Below are 14868 nucleotides of genomic sequence, written 5' to 3'. Positions count from 1 at the left end.
GCTAACTTCTGACACCGGTCGGTGCAGTTCCGCCCACTTCCTGTTCTCTGCAATATTTGATCTGAGTCACACGAGGGCACCTCGCCTCCCACTGAGCTCAGACGAGCGCAAAGGGGTCGCGACGGACAGGTGAGTCCATGGAACTAGTTGGTTCCAAATCCTTATTCGACTACTAGACAGAGTCTCTCTTCCTTTCATGAAGGGGTGGTAATTTACTAATCTACTATTAAATCAGGCAGTCATTATGTAAGAGGCACCTTGGATACTCAGGTGGTTTGCGAGCCTGGTTTGTCCCTGTCGTTTTGAGTCTTTTAACTGCCTTCCAAGAGGTTTTGATTAAACGGGGGTGAACATAGGTGTAGAGGTAAGGACAGTACAAGTTGGTCTTCCTACTCCTCTTCACATACACCCCTTCCTTACCTTTTGTAGAGCGGGACCTCCTTCTATTCCTGAGTAAGGTTTCCAGGAGAGGTGAGGTATACTACCTGTACAATGCGGGTGAGTATGGTTTAATTTTCTGAAATATAAAACCCACAGATTAGGGGTTAGTTATGGTCTTACTTCTTCTAGTATGGCTCATTTGTTTCATTGTTTGTTTCACACAGATGGCTGACACACCAAGTTGATACAGAGGAAAACTAATATTCATTTGCACAATTATATCCTTTTTGTTGCACCCTTAAAATGCAGTAGCAAGTACTTAGAACTGTGGCCCTGACGAAAGCCTTTGGAATTAGTCCAGTCTGGTTGAAACATGTTGGCCTTTTAACATGAAGCTATTTGGTTAAACTGGTTTACTTGCTTGGTTTTAACAAGGGAGAGAACAATGCTGATTAAAGTTTGTTCTTATTGATGCTCTATCCTTTTTTAACATACACCACCTTTTTCTTCTTTTTTGCACTGCACAGTTCCCATTCAGATCATAGTTCTATGGTCATCACGGCGATTGAGGGTTTGACCCGGATGAGTTTGAGGCATGGCATGGTCTTATTGATCAAGAGACACGCCAGCCCTATCAGGATGACCAAATGATAATTATTTGATCTACACACTGTTGATGGGAATCCTATTTCTCTCTGTATGGGTCTGTTCAAGCAATCGCAGTGAGTCATATGACTGTGAGGTTGTATTTCCTTTTTTTACTATAGGTAGTTAGGCTGATCTAGCACCTTAGTCACTTGCTCACTTGCTCACTTCTATAGGAGTTTAGTGTATTTAGGGATCATCAATTAGCTCCCTCCTAGACCCCCAGGTTGTTTTTTGTGAGTAAAATGTATAATGACACAACAGACAGCATGGCACATACTGTGTATTCAGCGAGGCAGGTCTTCCCAGAGAACTTGGTGTCCCCAAAATATCAGGTTGCTTACAGAAGACATGGCCACTAGCCTCCAAGGGCATGTTTATCTCCAATATTGCCGATGACCAAGTAACAACCACAGCCAAAGTGTATGTTACCCAAGAAAGCACCAACCTGTTACTGAGATGCAAGACAGCTGAAAACCTCCAACCAGTACAGTCCACACTTAGGTACATGCCACCAATCTCAACTCAATCTTCAAGGACATCCAAGAGTACATTGATCACTCTGTCCATATTGTCGCCCTGTTACGCAGGCCATTAGCTTTTCACCTGAGGCCAAAAGAGGAATCTGAATTTAGGAAATCAGAGCAAGTGGACATAATGGAAAGTGTGGATGGCACCACATTATTGGTGTTCCATGATATTGTCATATGGAAGCTTAACCAACCAGGGAAAGAAAGAATGTTTGTCGAAATGAGGCTTGCAAATGTAGCAATTAAAGAGAAAGGAAAATCACTCCGACAGTCAAGGACATGGTCAGAAATCTGAGTGGGGCAGTTAGTTCTCTAAAATGGACATCTGGTCTGGCTACCACCAAATTCTACTGGACCGGAAATCTTGCTACATTGCAACTTTTTCTACACACATGGGCCTCCCACAATAAAAAGGATTTATTTTGGGAACATTCAGTGCTGCAGAGGTTTTTCAAAATGAGATCCAGAAGGTACTGTTGGAGCAGGCTGGTACAGTTGAAAAAAGTAATTACATCATGGACTTTGCCTTGTCCATTGAGGAACATCATGTGTGGCTGTGGAAGGTGGTAAAAAGGCTTTGAGATTGTGGCCTCAACGTGCTAAAGGACTAATGGGAGTTTAGACAGGAATCAGTTTTTTTGGATGCTTGTTCTCTGCAGGAGGTGTAGTGCCCGATCCAACGAAGGTACAGGATGTCAAAACAGATCCACCTCTGTCTTTGAGGTGAGGAGTTTCCTCAGAATCGTGAACTGCTGCAAATGATTCATGCAGGAACTGGCCTCCCTCATAACATAAGGCCTTTAGGAGAACTCACCATGTAATTCAAACTGGGGAGCTGGAGTTAGGATCGGGAAGGAGTCTTCCAGCGCACCAAAGAGGCCTGTTGGAAGACAACACAACGGTCTATTTCAACCGCTGAAGTTTCAGCAGAAACTAGCCCAACTGTGTTGTTGCTGTACTCTTGCAACAACTAAAGTACAACGAGTGGACCTCAGTTGCATAGGCCAGTCGAGCATTCACTCCATGAAGCAGCGATATCACACATAAAACGGGAGGCCATAGCCATCCACTGGGGGTGTCACCATTTACACCCTTGAATGTGCATATGGCCAACAAACCATTACTACCCCTTTTTCAAGGATCATATTTCAAGCTATCACCACAAAATGAAAAATGTGTTCTCCAACTGCAGAAGTACCCCTTCAGTGTGGAGTACAAGTCAGTCTCTTAGAACTTGGTGGACTATCTATCAAGACATTCCTGAGCTGCAACGATGGAAGAAGAATGAGCAGCCAAGGAAAGAGAAAATTATGTTCCCCATCTCATGGGCCACTATCCAAGAAGCTACTGCACATACTGACCATCTGAGAATGGTCTTGAAAGCAATAGAGACAGTACAGAAGGGAACACTGAAATCGTAATGTTTGCAAAGGACACCGAGAAAATTTTGAAGTCACTATACAATGTGCGTTGTGAATAAGGTGCTGCTCCAGAGGAGTGCCTGCTCAGGGAGCACTGCCTTGTCATGTCCATAAGACTGGCAGATCACTAAACCAGCTGGAACATGTGGGCTATCAGGACATTGTCAAAACCAAAAGCTGATGATGTAACACGCTGTGGTCCCCATCTCAGTATGTTGGTGGAAATAGCAAGGGGGGGGGCTGCCACCAGTGTCAGATCTCTGGGAATCCAGGCCTGGTATTAGTGAACGAGATCAGAGATAACTGTGGATATAGGCCAACATAGATTTTGGCAATCTGCCAGAAAGACAGCACATATTATGCTCTGCTGGCCCCAAGCCAATGGGGTGGTTGAGCATTTCATGAAGACATTGAACAAAGTAATCCATATTGTAGTATTCTGCTTAGAATGGAGAATGTGGAATAGAAATGCGGCAGGAGGATTCTATGTTGGGCATTCATGTGAGACAGGTGAGCGGGCTAGTGGTTTACCAGCTAGGTGGTTGTGAAGCTGCCTATCCTCCTAATAAATCTACTTCTAATTGCCCTCAATGCGCTTGGGTATTTTCACTTCACGAACTGGTGACGATCGGGAGTTCTAAGGAGGAAGGCAGAGCTCACCTTATTAGACTTAGGGTAAGCACTAAGCTCAGTGTGCTGAGACTGAGTCATCAAAGATGCAATTCCCTATCATCTCATCTGGGTGCCTCATCCCAGTGATGATGGCCAAGTGTTGCAATGTCACAGACAGAGGAATGCCTAAGCCAGATACAACAGGAAAGCCAGACTATTTGAGCTTCAAGTATGGATGTCCTTCTGGTGAAGAATCGCTACCCGGGGAGTACATTTCGATTAGGTTCTGAACTCCACCATTGTGAATAACTTGTTGGCAGATCACCATGGTTAGCACGCAGAGGGGAAACAAAGTGCTCGCCAGGAATGTGTCATTCTTTAAGAGATTCCAAGGGATTGTGCCTGAGACCTTGCCACCAGACCAAGTGATGCAGGGAGGGGGTGTTGGCTGGTGAACCTGAATGGAGTGATCTGGACCCTGGTTCACCCTCTGGATCTACCTCATCCTGTGAAGAGGTAGAAGATGTGACCTCCTGAGGTGTTCCAGCTTTAACTGAGAGTTAGGCAGCCAAAGAGTCACCTATGGTTGGGAGCCAGGGAAGTCATTCCCACTATCACTTGCAAGAAAATCCTGATCCATCCACCAGACTCCGATCTATCGTGGTGTGACCTGTGGATTCTGTGACTGTAAGGAACAAGTTGCTGAAAAAACTGCAAAGTGTTGTATGTGTTTTAGAAACTGTATTTTGGAGACGAATGCAGTATCTCTGTGAGTAAACATAGCATTCCACGTGTGGAGGGGCAACCCACTAGTTTCACCTCTCTGTACCAGAGAGTTGCTATTGTCTTGAGTAGTGACATTGAGAATTAAAAAGGAGACTGCCTGGTTCAAGCCCCTTTGTAAACATAAGTTGAGTCCTAAAGTACTTTGGAAACATCTGTAAAGAGGGAGAAATTTTGCCCAAACATTAGCCTATCTTTGGGGTTGAGCTCTGTGTGGAGTCTGCCTCGAAATTTTCAACTTGAGATTTCGAATGCGTACTCCTGTGGTTTGTGACTTCCCAAAAAATGAGACGTGTAGACTTATCAGAGAAATACGTTTACAATTTGTAGATTACCTTTCTCCATGAATCGGACCTTGAGTTGTTCTCTTTGTGAAGGAAGGTTCTATTTTAAACTTCATCTGCCACATAATTCTGGTCCGCTAAACCACTCTTCTTTCTATTTAAAAAAACCAAGCCTAGAAAAATCCTCTGATATGTTTTGAAGGCCTTACCTTGCTTAAAGACCCATCACATATTTTGTGCCTTTGAAACCCTGAATGAGCACAGTCACTGAGTATTGGACTTGGCCCTTTTTGGCTAAAGTTTCCCTAAACTTTTTGCTTTCCCCCTAGACCTTTTTTATGTCATAGTGTTGCCAACTTAAATGTTTTGGGCACTTTGCCACTGCTTATCAGTGTCAAAGTGCAAGTGCTCCCTGTATAAAGTGTAATGGTAATTGGTTGTCCATGATTGGTTTGTTTGCCTTTCTAGTAAAGTCCCTAGTAAAGTGCACTTTGTGTGCCAGGGCTGGTAATGCAAATGCTACTAGTGGGCCTGCAGCACTAATTGTGCCACCCACACAAGTAGGATTAAAGACAGAACTCAGGCCTGCCACTGCAGTGCCTGTGCGCAGTTTGTTAAACTGCCATATTGTCCTGACAAGTGCACCCACTTGCCAGGCCTTACCCTTCCCTTTCTATTCAATTCAGACACCCGTATGGTAGGTCCAAGGTACCCCCTGGGCAAGGTGCAGTGCATGTGAAATGTAGGACATTTACTGAGGTGTGTGCCATGTACTGACGAGAAATACTCTCTATTTCGTTGTTCACTGCTGAAAGGCCATCTTGCCCATAGGACAGAATAGGGAGGCTGTTGTAATATGTTTTCCAGCCTATCTTCCCATAGGCTTAAGATGGAGAGGTGAAGGATTTGAAAGTGATGGGATCTGGGGAATGTCTTGACCCAGAGGAGGAGGTGAGACAGCAACAGGCTGACCTGCATCTGGAGGGTAAGGGGAGGAGTAGCCCCTAGAGGTGAAGAGGCCTGGGTTGCTGCCATAAAACAATGGTCCCATCTCCTGCTGAGTGATTGAGAATCCAGACCCCCACTAATAAAAGGAAAAATGTGTCACTGTCAGGGAGGCACCCAGAACTAGTTTGAACAGGGGCCAGTGCCCCCCTGAACACAAAGACTTCAAAGACATTTAGGGGTATAACTATGAGAGCTGACGCCCCTGACCTTTGGAGAAATGGATTGATCAAGACTGAAAAGGATTGAACCTACTACGTGGTCACGAGGAACCTCTGCCAAGGAAGAAACAGCTGAATAGACTGAAGGAAAGGACTGACCCTTGCTGTGTGTTCTGGGGCTGGCCGGCAGTTTGCTGCTTTAACCAAGGAGAGGCTAAAGGGACTTTTGCTGTGTGCTGCGTCCACCTGCTTGAAAGGACTTTGCTGTGTGCTGTGTCCGGAAGTAACCTATCCCCAAGGGCAAGAGGTGAGCTGGCTCCCTGTTGCAGAAACTCATGAACACAAATGTTTCCAGGAGAGTCTCAGCGATGGTGTGTGCGCGTGCCTGAGACCCTCGTAAGAAGTGCCCTGTTATCGTGCACCTGGAACTCAAGTGAGTCTCAGCTACGCTGTGTGCGTGTGCTTCTTGCAGCCTGAGACTTTCGTGATAATTGCCCTGTAATCGTGCACACCCGAAGCCCAAGTGAATCTCAGCAACGCTGTGTGCGTGTGCCCTTTTGCAGCCGGAGATCTTCCTAGCACCAGCGGCCCGGACCGGCAGCCCCAGAGGAGCTGAGCCACCGGCCCGAGCCTGCCATTGCCAGAGCGGGACCTTGAACCAACCTCGTCGAGGGGTGGCCCAAGTTCCAGTGCCCAGAATACACAAAGTTGCATCAGAGGCTCGAGTCGCGGGAAGAAGAGAGGAGAGCGAGGTCGCATCCCCCACCAGGTAACGTGTGTCGCTGCCTGGGAGGGGTGTGGGCTCAGAGAGGGATTCTCTCGGCCTCTCGCATTCCTGCAGCGCGAGCCTTTGCTTCGGCTCGTATCGCGGCCCATTCATGCCATTGAGTGGCATTACCGGGGCCAGAGTGCGGAGCTGCACTTTGGTTTACATCATATCCATGTGGGGCATCTGTTGACGGAAGCTGACAGTGAGTCAGTACGAGTGACGGCGCGACCGCCTAAGGCACCGTGGTCGTTGCTGGAGTGTATTACACTTTGCATTATTTCTGCATTACAAACTACCTGATTGTTGTAATACTTTTTGCATTATTTCTGCATTACGAACTACCTGTTTAGTGTATTACGCATTGCATCATTTCTGCATTACGAACTACCTAATTGTTGCATTTCACATTGCATTATTTTTGCATTACAAACTGCCTGATTGTTGCATTACTCATTGCACTATTTCTGCATAACGAACTACCGGATTGTTGCATTATGCATTGCGTTAGTTTGCATAACAAACTACCTGATTGTTGCGCTACGCATTGCACTATTTGGCATTACGAATGGCTTGATTGTTGCATAAATACCTGCATTCTTTTTACATTGCAAAGTGCCTGATTCTTGCATTACAAACTGCATAGCATTGTGTTAGGACTGCAGTGGATCATTTAGAATTTGATAATTAATATCACCAGAACTTACAAGTGCTGGCTGTCCTAATTACCGACCAGGAGGAATATTACAAATACGCATATATTGGATTTATATCATGTGGTCTCATCGTATATCTTTTTACATAAATGTATACTTGTTTTTATGAAACTTGTGTGGAGTCCATTTGTGGTGTCATCATTGGGTTACTGGGAGCGTGGTTGCAGATACTTTACACTCTTGCCTTGAAGATAAGCCTGACTGATCATGCCAAGCTACAGAGGGGGTGAGTGGAGGCTATCTGAGAAGGTGTCCTTACTTTCCCTGACGTGGAAGCAATGGTCCCTATTTGGCCTAAGGTACCTACCTCAGCCAACTAGCGACCCGCAGGCCTAACACTGAGCATCCTTTTTTCCAAGTTTTCTCTCGAGGGATTTCAGAGATTACACTGCAGTCAAGAAGAAAATCACTTGTTGAAAATGGGATTCGCAGGTATGTAATCTTTAATATTATAAACTCTTGTTCATAGAGAGGTGTATTCAGGCACAGCTTCGTACTTGATTACTTCCTTTTCCTGAAGGCTGAAAAAATAACAAAACTGATAGAGGACAGCATAAAAGATTCAGACAGGCACATTAAAATGCAGTTCGCTGTGCTGATTTTAAATGAAGTGGAAACCGCTGTTTCAAAGAGGATTCTGCCCATCAACCATTTCTAAAGAACATTTAGTAATCAGGCATGTCATACTGAGAATAAGTGATTTATAGCCTTGGCGGAAATAATAAATAAGAGAATGATGCATCAAAAAAGTGTAAGTAGCAATAAAACTTTAAATGAATCTTTAGCACTTACTTTTGCTTGCATATCCCACTGGTAGCTAATGAATACCTTCGGTTCTGTTTCATCGTTATCCAGGGGCCAGGAGTATAAAGCTGCAGGAAAGGGGAAACGTTTATTAACCAGCCAGTTCAACTGACACCTGCTCAGTCTGCAACCTTCATTATCGCGACATCAAATCAAAGGTGATGCAACGTGATTACAATCTCGTCTGAGAAGTTTGACTCTGCGTGCAATCAGACAGAAAACGTGTCTTAAAATTAGCATAACACACTGAAAAATGCTCCCAAGGAGAGAAGGTTCATTGATAATAGCTACCCACTTCTGTAATACCTTCGGCCTTATGTATATTTTAGCTTCTCAGACTTCTTAAAGAAGCAACAATCTGTTTAAAGGTGTTAGTCAAACAAGATGGCGCCCACAGATGACTCAATGTGACACTGGACTACAGTGACATGCTGGAAGCAGTGCTTGATTTGAGCAGGTGGTTTCCGGTGCTCAGCACTGATACTTAATTGATTTCTGGTACTCGGCACCACCACGTAATTGTCAACACCCACTTATGACGGTCTGCCACATGGTAGCACTGCTCATTTATTTTAGAGATGAGCAGAACAACGGTTGTTTATGAATACACTATACATTAAAATAAATAATACCTGTCTCCCCAGCCATTCATAGCTTTGGGGACCTAGAATAATCTGAACTGTTACACTTGCAGACGAAAGAGATGATTACTTGTTGTTTTGGTACCAGCATTTGCAGCGAATATGGGGCAATAGGTAGTGCAAGCTGCAGTGGCCGCCTGGTCAGGGCCCAGGCACAAATTATTTTACAAATTAAGCACTGGCTAGAAGTGACTAGTGCAGGAAGCTTGCGTTCAATCTACACGGGATTCATGCAGAGTTTTAAATATTGTGTCGTGGAAGACACATTATTAGCTTTGATAGTGTGCACTGACATCCTGGGGAGAGGCTTCATGGGAATGGACGTCACAGTGCAGCCGGATCCCCCTGACTTTAATAGCAATAGGTGAAGTTACCAGTTCATAACAATGTCCTATTTTGAGCACTTCTCAAGTGAGCAAAAGCCATTCCTATTTCTGTTCTAGTTGCTACTCTTGAGCTGAAACAGGGGTTCCAGGCACGCCCCAATGGATCGTTTATGAGCACTGTTTCAAAAGGCAGGCACACCTGCACACATATTCAGTCCATGCATGGGATCAGAGGTCTGTAGGGCTAGAGGCCTGGGAGACTTCGTCCTCTCCAGCACACAGGCGGAGGGTGCAAATGTGAACCGCTGCAAAACAAGCCTCCAGTAACAAAACCAGCCCCACTGCTGCAAAACCGGCTCCCACCCTTCCAGCCTCCTGGGGAAATGCCTGATGCCTGCTACTGCCAGTCCGGCCCTGCAAGAGATGAACAGCCTGATGCTAGCAGATGGGTTTCACTCGTTTAGTTTCCCAGGATTTTTTGCTTTTGACTGCCCAATTTTTGGACATTACTGTAAGCAAGTCTCACTACCTCAATCAATCAATCAATCAATCAAGACATTTAAAGAGCGCACTACTCACCCGTAGGGTCTCAAGGCGCTAGGAGGGGGGGGGTGCCGTTACTGCCCGAACAGCCAGGTCTTGAGCTTCTTCCTGAAGGAGAGGTGGTCTTGGGTCAGGCGCAGGTCGGTCGGGAGGGAGTTCCAGGTCTTGGCGGCCAGGTAGGAGAAGGACCTTCCTCCTGTTGTCGCTCTTCGGATGCGGGGGACGGCGGCGAGGGCGTGGCTGGCTGATCGGAGGTGGCGTTTGGGAGCGTAGAAGTTGATTCGGCTGTTGAGGTAGCTTGGGCCTTGGTCGTGAAGGGCTTTGTGTGCGTGGGTGAGGAGGCGGAAGGTGATTCTTTTGTTGACGGGGAGCCAGTGCAGGTCTCTCAGATGTCCGGAGATGTGGCTGTTTCGTGGGATGTCGAGGATGAGTCTGGCTGAGGCGTTCTGGATCCGCTGGAGTCTCTTCTGGAGCTTGGCGGTGGTTCCGACGTAGAGGGCGTTGCCGTAGTCCAGTCGGCTGGTGACGAGGGCCTGGGTGACAGTCTTCCTGGTATCGGTGGGGATCCACCAGAAGATCTTCCGTAGCATGCGTAGGATGTTGAAGCATGACGAGGAGACGGCGTTGACTTGTCTGGTCATGGAGAGGGAGGAGTCCAGGATGAAGCCCAGGTTGTGTGCGTGGTCCGTCGGTTTGGGTGCGGTGCCCAGGGCGGGGGGCCACCAGGAGTCGTCCCAGGCGGGGGGCGAGGAGCCCAGGATGAGGACCTCCGTCTTGTCTGAGTTCAGTTTCAGGCGGCTGGTCGTCATCCACTCGGCTACATCTCTCATCCCTTCGTGCAGGTTGGCTCTGGCGGCGGCGGGGTCGTTGGTCAGGGAGAGGATCAGCTGGGTGTCGTCGGCGTAGGAGATTATGTTGAGGTTGTGTTGGCGTGCGATGGCCGCGAGGGGGCTCATGTAGACGTTGAAGAGGGTGGGACTCAACGAGGATCCTTGAGGGACGCCGCAGATGACTTCGGTGGCCTCTGACTTGTACGGTGGTAGGCGGACTCTCTGTGTTCTTCCGTCGAGGAAGGAGGTGATCCATTCCAGTGCCTTCTCCTGGATTCCGATGTTGCCGAGGCGCTGCACTAGGGTGCGGTGGCAGACAGTGTTGAATGCCGCGGAGAGGTCCAGGAGGATGAGGGCTGCTGTTTCTCCATTGTCCATCAGGGTTCGGATGTCATCGGTGGCAGCGATGAGGGCGGTCTCGGTGCTGTGGTTGGCTCGGAAGCCAGACTGTGAGGGGTCGAGGGATCCATTCGTCTCGAGGAAGGCGGCCAGCTGTTTGTTGACGGTCTTTTCGATGACTTTGGCCGGGAACGGGAGGAGCGAGATGGGACGGTAGTTCTTGAGTTCGGTGGGGTCCGCTGTAGGTTTCTTGAGTAGAGCGCTGAGTTCTGCGTGCTTCCAGCTCTCCGGGAAGGTGGCGGTGTCGAAGGAGGTGTTGATAATGTCCCGCAGGTGGGGTGCGATGACAGTGTCGGCCTTGTTGAAGACGTGGTGAGGGCAGGGGTCGGTCGGAGATCCGGAGTGGACGGAGTTCATTGTGCGGATGGTGTCTTCGGTGCTGATCGGAGTCCAGGCGCGGAGGGTGGTGGTGGGTGGCGTTGCTGCGGTTGTGGCGTGCGTTGGTTGGATGCTGAAGCTGTTGTGTATGTCCGCGATCTTGTTGTGGAAGTAGGACGCGAGGGAGTTGGAGAGGTCTTGCGACGGGGTGATGTCGTTGTTTCCGGCGGTGGGGTTGGAGAGCTCTTTCACGATGTTGAAGAGTTCCTTGCAGTTGTGTGCGTTGTTGTCCAGCCGGTCCTTGTATGTATTTTTCTTGGTGGCGCGGATCAGTTGGTGGTGTTTCCGGGTGGCCAGCTTGAGGGTGGTCATGTTGTCCATTGTTGGTTCCCTTCTCCATACTTTCTCGAGGGCTCTGCAGTTCTTCTTGGAGCTCTTGAGTTCGTCGGTGAACCATGGGGTTTTTCTGCTGCCGGGTCTGCTGGGCGGGGTCCTCAGAGGGGCGAGTTCGTCCGCGCAGTTGCTGATCCACTTCGTGAGGTTGTCGGCGGCCTGGCTGGGGTTCGCTGAGGCGGCAGGAGGGTGCTGGCTCAGGGAGGCGGTGAGCTGGTCGGCTGTGATCTTGTTCCAGCTTCTTCGGGCAACCTGTTGCTGGTGGTGGTGGATCGTCCACAGTAAATCCACGATAATTCTTTGTCTGCAGGTAGAGTAAGCCATTCGAACCTTCTACTCATTGTATTGGCGATAATTGCATGTAAGTGTGAGTTCACCAGGCCACTGGTACGCAACACAGCACTCAATAAATGATTGCCCAGCCAGTGCTTTATCTTTATTCGGTGCCCTGGTCCCACCCGGGGTACCCACAGGCTTTAGGGTCATTGGAGGTTGCAAAGGGAGCTCAGGCCCTCCAGCTCTCAGAGTATAGGTGTCCATCCTGGCCAGTGCTTTGGAACCGGCATCTTTTCTTCTGCTCAGCTGCAGTGGGAGCTGTGCACTGTGCCTGCCTGTGGGGGCAGAAGGACAAATGTTTGGCATGCCCTGCTCTGCCACACATGGGCACAAATGGTGGGCGATGCACCAGCCCAGCTGTCTACCCAGTCTCTTGGGGAATAGGGACCCTAGGGATGAAAATGGCTTGGTGAGTGGGACTCACGCATGCCCCCTTCCCAGGAAGTACAAGAAGTGGATGTTCTGCCGATCCACTGGGCCCTGGCCCATCACGAGGGAATACTGGAGGTCTGGCACCTGAGTGCTATGATTCCATTTGCTAAATTTCTTCTCCTCTTTTCTGTGCTGCAAGGGAATCCATAAGACAGTGCTACAGTTGGTCAGTTCTCAGCAACTCCACAACACTACCCCGTCTCTATCTTTAATTCGAACTGTGCTACTCAGCACCAGTACTCAAAATGTTACCCTATCTATACCAAACACATCACCCTGTTGCCATGTATTGCCAACCCTGCTGTCCTCAACTGTTTCTATAGTATGTGCCATGCTCTAGTAAAGAGAATGGGCATGATCAGCTCAAAATATTGGGCCTTCCCATTGGTCATTTGTTGTTTCATACATACCTGAAGCCGCCCTTCAGACCCTGTCCTTACAAAGGGTAAAACACTTTCCCCAAACAACCTCTTAGAGCCCCTATCATTGTAAGAGTAGACAAGGCATTACGCTGTGGTACATAGGTTGCAACATGTTCTTCCAATCATATTTGTGTCCTTTTAGAGACCAGCAGTAGGCTTCCATGTTGTGTGTAAAGGCATTGCCTACGAACACTGCACTTCCACCCTCCCCATTTCTTATTTGTGGCAGCATCCATCCTGACGCTGTAACTTTGGATACATCAGCATGAAGAAATGTATGAAGTACAGAAGGTTTGTTTTCCATGACGAGTTTCACAAGCAACATTCAGATCAAAGTCGAGCTGGCAAATACATATATACAGGTGATAGGTCATCAACAGGTCCACAGGCAGCTGCAATTTGGTTCTTAATAAAATGTAGTGACTCTGACAAAACAGGTTTTAAAACCTCCCGGAAAGTGTTTAAGGAGGTTCGGACGTCCGGCCACTCTTACCCATTTTCCAAAACAAATTCTAAACCTCTAGTTTGCTCCAACCTTAAAATATCCTATCCTTAAACCACTATATTTGTGTCAATAAGCTTCCCTTCTTTCTCAGTCTCACTTAGACAGGTTTCCTTGTAATACCTTAACAGATACTAATACCTAAAAAACAAAGATGTCCACTTTTTTCAGGCTCAACTCTGTTTTCAAATTAATGGCATAAAACATACCCTGATGTCCTGTAGCCTAACTTTTGCTTAAGACTTGCATATTTCATCCTCCCATGACCATAGTAACAATGTTACCATAGCCTCTTGCGTCAATAAGTAGATTTAGTGTCTTGTGGATTTTCTAGTATCTAGTTTCACTCCTTCTATAGATTCTAATCTTAAACTTACCAAGTTCGATCTTCATCAGTGAATTTAATGCAAATCTGTTGAAAATAATAGGGACCTATGGGAATGGCATGTTTCTATGCTCTGTTACTTTTGTCTATCTTCATAATTTCTCTTACTTAAAAGGAGACAGAGTGAACATACTTCTCTAACTTAGGGAATATGCATCCCTAAATACTGCAGTACCAAGATGCCCAGATGCTTCAGGTTCTGCTGGTGGGCTGTTCAATATTTGGACCAGCAATTTAATCAAAATGTCTGATGTTTCTTTGCCAAGGATGTATGCCTGCTATCAAGAGCCGTATTATGTAAATTGCTCCAGAGGCAAAACATGCATATGTGCCCTTTTCTGCAACCTTGGGACACTGTGGCATTGCAGAAGAGGCTGCAAATGTATGCACTGCCACTTCTTGAATACAAATCGCACCAGCATTCATATAGCACGAATCCCACCCGAAGTGGTTGTTCCTTTATTCTCATGGTTCTATGCAAATCAAGAAAACACTCTTCCTCAGAGTCTGCCACATATTATCGACATGGGAGCAGAGGCAAAGAGGTAGCCAGACTGACTGTGTGCCACAAGAGGAGGCACACAGTTTGTGTGCTCCCTGAGGGAATCCTCAGAAATGGGGGGAAATGAAGCCCAGGGACCCCAAGCATCCTCCTGCAGCAGTTTTGCCAGCATGGGCGACTTCCCTAACAAATGGGTCTGAGTTAACTTTTTTCCCATTTGTGCAAGAAAAACTTTCCTGGTGGGATGGAAAAAAATCAGCTTTAATTGGCCATTTGTGCAGGAAATGTGTAGATGCAGTGATGCCCCATGCTCTGCCCTGCACCCAGACGTAGAGTAGTAGGGCCATCAATCATTCTTAGCGCAACGACCCTACTTCAATTTTCTGGCCTGCCCTAAGCCAAAGCGTCAAGATATTCTGGCCTTATAATTTCTTCTTTTTCGGGTCTGACCATCAGTAACAGGCTTCATCTGCCTGAAGGAGGCGGAGACTTAAGCTCAGCCTGTTGGACCACCCACTTGCGTGCTGCTGGGCCTGAGAGTCTGTATATACCCAACAATTTTCAGGAAAAATTAACATTGGTAAGATAACTCTAGAGGTAATTGTTTTTGCTGTATATTATTCAGTCACCCTTTTGAGTCATCAATAATGTAGCGTAGAAGGTAAAGATGTTTGCTGCAAAGCACAACGTCTACCATGCAAATCACAGGTTTCTATCTTATATATATAACT

General features: G+C 47.2%; 1 protein-coding gene across 1 annotated transcript in view; it reads right to left on the bottom strand.

Moving 5' to 3' along the window:
- LOC144827299 (uncharacterized) overlaps positions 1 to 14868 on the bottom strand; it is a 1220416-nt gene that overhangs the window by 113403 nt on the left and 1092145 nt on the right. The window contains exon 6 of the mRNA XM_078685665.1: positions 8097 to 8176. Coding sequence (XP_078541791.1) covers positions 8097 to 8176 — 80 coding nt within the window. The remainder of the gene's footprint in view (positions 1 to 8096; positions 8177 to 14868) is intronic.

The sequence above is a fragment of the Lissotriton helveticus genome, chromosome 4_1, assembly GCF_964261635.1.
Source record: "Lissotriton helveticus chromosome 4_1, aLisHel1.1, whole genome shotgun sequence".
Lineage (NCBI taxonomy): Eukaryota > Metazoa > Chordata > Amphibia > Caudata > Salamandridae > Lissotriton > Lissotriton helveticus.
The sequence above is the reverse complement of the archived record's forward strand: the minus strand, read 5'-3'. Positions and strand labels throughout refer to the sequence as shown.